Source organism: Amphiprion ocellaris, chromosome 3, assembly GCF_022539595.1.
Source record: "Amphiprion ocellaris isolate individual 3 ecotype Okinawa chromosome 3, ASM2253959v1, whole genome shotgun sequence".
NCBI lineage: Eukaryota > Metazoa > Chordata > Actinopteri > Pomacentridae > Amphiprion > Amphiprion ocellaris.
Window position 1 is genome coordinate 1,319,558 of NC_072768.1, and position 6,000 is coordinate 1,325,557.

General features: G+C 44.0%; 1 protein-coding gene across 2 annotated transcripts in view; it reads left to right on the forward strand.

Moving 5' to 3' along the window:
• Nucleotides 1–5,757, forward strand: part of kcng4a (potassium voltage-gated channel, subfamily G, member 4a) — a 55,768-nt gene extending 50,011 nt beyond the window's left edge. For both annotated transcript variants that reach the window (XM_055009271.1, XM_023297532.3), the window contains exon 4: nucleotides 4,015–5,757. In XM_055009271.1, the coding sequence (XP_054865246.1) occupies nucleotides 4,015–4,893 (879 nt within the window). In that variant the 3' untranslated portion in view covers nucleotides 4,894–5,757. The remainder of the gene's footprint in view (nucleotides 1–4,014) is intronic.
• The last annotated feature ends 243 nt before the right edge of the window (nucleotides 5,758–6,000 follow it).

Here is a 6,000-nt window from a genome sequence, read left to right on the forward strand (position 1 = left end):
CCTAAAATGTGAACATTTTTGCACTAAGAAAAAGGAACCATCAGGAGATGTGGTTATTTCTAGGTTATTATGCTGAATATGGAACCTGAACTAAGATGAGTTTGACCCCCCTGCTGTAGAATATATGATAAAATAAATAATCCTCATAAAACAGAAAAAAGATGGGTTTTCCATCTGCTTCTCTCAGATCCTTGGTGAGATGGTTTCATGAGCATCAAAACTTTTTGTCCTGCGGTTTAAAAGAACGAAAAGGCTCCAGCCTGCTTACCTGGAAGGCTGTCCTTGTTCATAAATTAGATGCAGACTTTAATTTCTGCGGGTACAGTATCACTGAGTGGTGGATGCAGCGGCTGCAGAACGGCATGTATTTTAAAGTCAGAATGTCACATCGCTGCACATTATGCAGATCCACATCAGTCAGCAGCAGTGGAGTGAGAGGCTAAGAGTCACAGTGGGGATGAGAATCAGTGGAAAAGGCAGAGAGGACACGAATGATGAATGAGGGCAGGAGAAATGGGACACGTATGTGAAGGATGCATCGAGGGAGCGTGGAGGGAGTTGCGCTTCACTCGGAGGAACGGTGAACGAATGAAGGATTTAATGCGGAAAGAGGGCAGCGTGAGGGGCAAGAGGAGGATGAAGGATGAGAGGGGAGGGAGTCCGGAGAGGGTGATGGAGGAGGAAACGGAATGAGTGATGAGAAGGTGGAGATGGAGGCAGGAGGAGAAAGGAGAGGGTGGCAATGGCAGAAAAGAAGGATGAGACAGAAGAGAAACAGATGAGACGCAGTGCAGGGAGATAAATGCAACAACGAGAAAAAGTGGAGGGAATGGGGAGAGGTTGATGAAAGAAGAGGCAGAAAGACGACAGAAACGGTGTCTGTCTTAATAATGAATATAATGTCATGTGGTCTAATATTCAGCATGTTATCTTTGTTAAAACAAGTAAGAAATTCTGCAAATCACTGAAGAGAAAAGATGTAAGAACATTCTTTAGGATGAGAAATACTTTTAATGTTTAAAAATGTGCATGTGGTGTCTGCTTGGGGACTCTGGAGCCTGGAATTAACTACTTGCTTCCATTTTTGTCAGTTACTGCAGGCAGAAAATCCAAATGTGGAGCCCAGGGAGCCTGAGGAAACTGTTATCTCCAGAACAACACCAGCATTAGTTCTGTCAGCTCATAGCAACACGTGTGCATTCAGAGATCTCTGCTGGCTACAGGAAATTCAGCTCTTTGCAAAGCAACTCGTGAAATGTACAGATGGGTAGCAAATTAAAGGAGAGCATGAATAACTGAAGCCTACACAGAGGGGTCTGGTGGCTTTGTTCTGCTGCTTCCTGCCAGCAAAATCAATCCAAAGTTGTTTTTAGTGATCACCTTCATGCTGTTGGTGATCCTGGTCTGTTCCAGAAGAACAGTGCTCTCATCCAAGGTGTCACTGAATAGTTTGATCAGTACAAAAATGATGTGTGTCGCTTGTTATGGCCTTTGCTGTTAACAAATCTCAACCCAGATGAACACCTCTGAGCAGGGGAGTCAAACTCATCTTAGTCCAGGTTCCACATTCAGTCCAGTCTGATCTCCAGTGGACCAAACCAGTAAAACCACAGCATAATAACCTATAAATAGCCACAACTCCTAATGTCTCCTTTGTTTTAGGACAAAAAAGTACATTCTGAAAATGTTCACATTTAAAGAATTATCTTTTTACAAAACATCATGAACAACCTGAAATTTATGAAGAAAAATAAATTCAGTTTCAGTAACATTCAGCCTCAGTTTATCATTTCCACATTACAACTTCCAGATCACAGTGTGTCTACAAAGGAACACAACATTTAGTCATCTGGAACTGAACCATGTAGTGTTTTACTGTATGATCAAAACGACAAAAATCAGACAAAAAATGACAAAACATTACAAAATGACAAAAAGATAGACGAAATATCCCACACAAAAAAATAGAAAAGTTTCAAATCAACAAAAAAAATGGACAACACAAATGAGGCAAAAAAAACACGAAACGACAAAAATGACACAAAACAGCAAAGAAAGCAAAACACAAAATGACAAAAATAAGAAAAAAAAACCCACAAGCGAGATGAAAAGGAAACACAAAACAACAAAAATGAGAAACAAAATGACAAAAACATGAGACAAACAACAAAAGTCAGACAAAAAAAGACAAAAACAAGACAAAATATTACAAAAGTGAGACACAAAACAGCAAAAGAACAATTGTGATCAAAACAACAACAAAAAGGACAAAAAACAACAAAAAGAAGACAAAATATTACAAAAAGGAAACACAAAACAACTTGTCATGGTTGAGAAATGATTTTAAATTTATAGTTTTACTAATTTACAATCAGCAGTTAATGTCTTCTCTGGAATTTTTACACTTTGAGGACCGGATTGGACCCTCTGGAGGACCACTTTTGGCCTGCGGGCCTCATGTTGGACACCCCTGCCTATGAGGGACATGTCCACCATCATCATCAAAACACCAAATGTGGGAATATGTTTTGTAAAAATGGTGTTCTGTCCATTCAGTAGAGTTCCTGACACTTGGAGAATCAATACCTGGTGAAACAAGGTGGATCAACACCTTGATAAGAACCTGTATGCTGGTTTCACGTCTGTAGTTATAGAATCATGACGATGGTCGGCTTTGGTAGAAGGGTCAACCAATGATTGGATTTGACTCTGGAGACTGCCGTTTCTCTGTCTCTGATTTTCTGACTCAACTCTGGGTTGTTTTTTTGTCCCCAAACGTTCTCTAACCTTTACCAAGTGTTTGTTGTTGCTTCATGATTACAGAAGGTCCCCGAACCTTTACGGATGAGTAATTTCTTCTCAAACACAAGACAAGTTGTGTTTGTCCCTAAATCTAACCAGGAAGATCAGGAGATAAATGCCAGAGGTTCACATTAGAAACAATTAGTTATCCGCTGCACCCCTGTCCCTGTATAAAACGTTCTGTTTGCCTCACTAACTCTGCTGTATATTTTCCACCCCAGTAGTTTCAGAGTGAAACTGTCCCGCCTTCGCTTCAACAGCGCCAATTAATCCACATTTACTTTAGTCTATGTGACACATTATACAGTTTATAGATCAAAACAGTAACTTTTCCAAATGTCGCATGTGATATATGAGTTCTTAGTGCACTTTAATTTCGTTATAAACTGCAATGATTTTCATTCTGCTGTGGTTAAAGTGTTGGAAACCAAAGTTGTTTCCTCTGCGACGGCATAGTTTGTCAATTCATAGCATCCCTCAATCCCATTGGTAGACACCTCAATCGCATCGCCTTAAAGTTGAAATCAGTTTAACTCGATGCCCGCGCCCTTCTCCATGCCAAATATTATTTCGTCTGTCATCACTACGTGTCCCCGAACGTCACTGGCATTCTGTGGTCTCTGGTTACAGCACTGCAAAGTTAATTCCAGATTCATCGTGTTGTTCCCCACCGGCTTCAGCACACTGAGTTTTCTTTGGCTTCAGGACCAGTTTTCATTGTCATACTCAACATTAAATGAAGTAATTACAGATGTAGTTTCTGGAAATATGAGGAGGTGGAGTACATTTATTGGTTTGTTTAAAAAAAGTCTCAGTTACCAGCCGCGTTCTTCCGCAGAGGTTTCTGTCACTGCATCGCTTTTCCTTCATGCTGTGGTTGGAGGGCATGGAAGCCTGATTGCATTTTGTCACCACACCCCCAGAGTGTTAAATTAATCTTTGAAGTCTTCCCAAATGAAATAATTGATTGATTGTGTCACTGTGTTATCTATCAGTGCAGCTGCAGTGGTTTTAGCATGCTGAGTGACTGGAACTCATGATTTATTAATGATTCAGGATGATTATCTGACCTCAGGATTTCTGTCTTCTCTCCATCTCCCCGTGCCCGTCCTCCCATCCATCTTGCTCCCCGTCCATCCCTGCTCGTCTCATCCTCAATCTTCCTTCCTCCTCCCGTCTCCCCAACCCCTTCGCCTTCTCATTCCCCGTCAGGGCGAGTGTTCCTCCAAATGCTACAACATGTTCATCATAGAGACGGTTTGCGTGGCCTGGTTCTCCCTGGAGTTCGTCCTGCGTTTCATTCAGGCCCGCAGCAAGTTGGAGTTCCTCCGCGGTCCGCTCAACATCATCGACGCCATGGCCATTCTGCCCTACTACGTCTCACTTGTGGTGAAAGAGGAGGACCCGGACTTGGCGCACGAGAGGCCGGGAGGAGGTAAGGGCTACTTAGACAAGCTGGGCCTAGTGCTGAGGATCCTGCGGGCGCTGAGGATTCTCTACGTGATGCGGCTGGCTCGCCACTCCCTTGGCCTGCAGACGCTGGGGCTGACGGTCCGGCGCAGCACCAGGGAGTTCGGCCTTCTGCTGCTTTTCCTCTGCGTGGCTGTCACCCTGTTCTCCCCGCTGGTCCACTTGGCTGAGAGCGAGCTGACGGGCGCCCACGACTTCAGCAGCATCCCCGCCTCCTACTGGTGGGCCATTATCTCCATGACGACGGTGGGCTACGGCGACATGGTGCCAAGGTCCATACCGGGACAGGTGGTGGCGCTGAGCAGCATCCTCAGCGGCATCCTCATCATGGCCTTCCCCGCTACCTCCATCTTCCACATGTTCTCCCGCTCCTACCAGGAGCTCAAGATGGAGCACGACCGCTTGTTCAAAGAGGAATGCGCGGCTGCTGCGGCCGCTGCAGCTACGGGGGAGCTGCAGGAGGCGGGAGGTGAAGCAGGGAGGGAGGACTCGGCTCCACCTGGACTGGGATTACATATGGACAAGGATAGTGTGCACTCTCTGGAGTCTCTGGCTCTGCTGGGGAAAGGCAGTGAGGCTGCAGGAAACAACAACCACAGCCTTCCAGCTGCAGCTTTTTGAACAGTTTTCTCACTGACTGACTCAATCCTAAACTTCCAAGAAGATGTGAGTCCACTAATCTGTGTTACATACAGCTGAACGTACTGCAAAGTGACGATTGCAACAAAGACTTCACTATCCATGACATTCTGAAGGAATCTGTGCCGCGTTGGATAGAAAGAGATCAGACGAAAAGCATTTCTGTTCTTCCTCAGTGTTTTAATAAGGAGCACGTGTGCATATCGCAGACTGCATGGAAACTGAAAGACATAAAACCCTTTAAATTGGACGGTCCACTTTGCTGGACCAGAAAGCCTCTGCAGCAATATTAGTAACAGGCTGCTTCCATAAACATGCAATATTCAATCCAAAGTTGCTCTTCCTTCCACTGTGAAATACTTCTAAGCCTGACTGCAACTTTTAGTTTCGTTCTCATTTCTTTTTAATAAGTTGCCTCCAGTATGATCTCAGATGTGTGTCATATGGTATACTCTACTTTTCTGCCATGAATTCAAAGAAGTGCTTCTCTCATTTTTTTTTTGGAGAAGCTTAAAGCCATGTTCTGAGAAGAAATAGAAACAAACTCATAGTTTGACCTATATATAACGTAGATCGACCTCCCTTTCATGTATATTTATATGCTCGAACATAAAGAAGCGATAGTTTCTCTAATCTCTACTATAAACTCCAGGTACTGTGTTCAAATATTGCAGATTCATCCAAGTTGTTTTTTAAACCAATGAGGAAATGAAAGGATGGAGAGAAAACATTCGTGCTTGTTTTAGAGGAGGATGTCTGAGTGAAAGAGAGTGAACGCTAACAACCATGAAATGTACTTTGCAGCGCTCCAAATAAAAGCTCTCCTCGTAATCTGAGAGAAATCCATTCTCTGGGCTGCAGCATTTTTGGTTTGTTCCGGGTATGGCGGTCTAATCTCCTCGGCTTGTCCGGGATGCTCAATCAGAGTCCTGCCGCTGAGCGTTTGAGAGGAGAAGAAGCAGAAGCAGCTGTCCCGGCCACACAGATCAGTATTCAGTGAATTCTGTCACAATCCCCCTTCTTACATCACCTCCTTGTTTTCATGTACACAATTACAGCACACTGGATGGGAGCCACGTTTCTGCACAC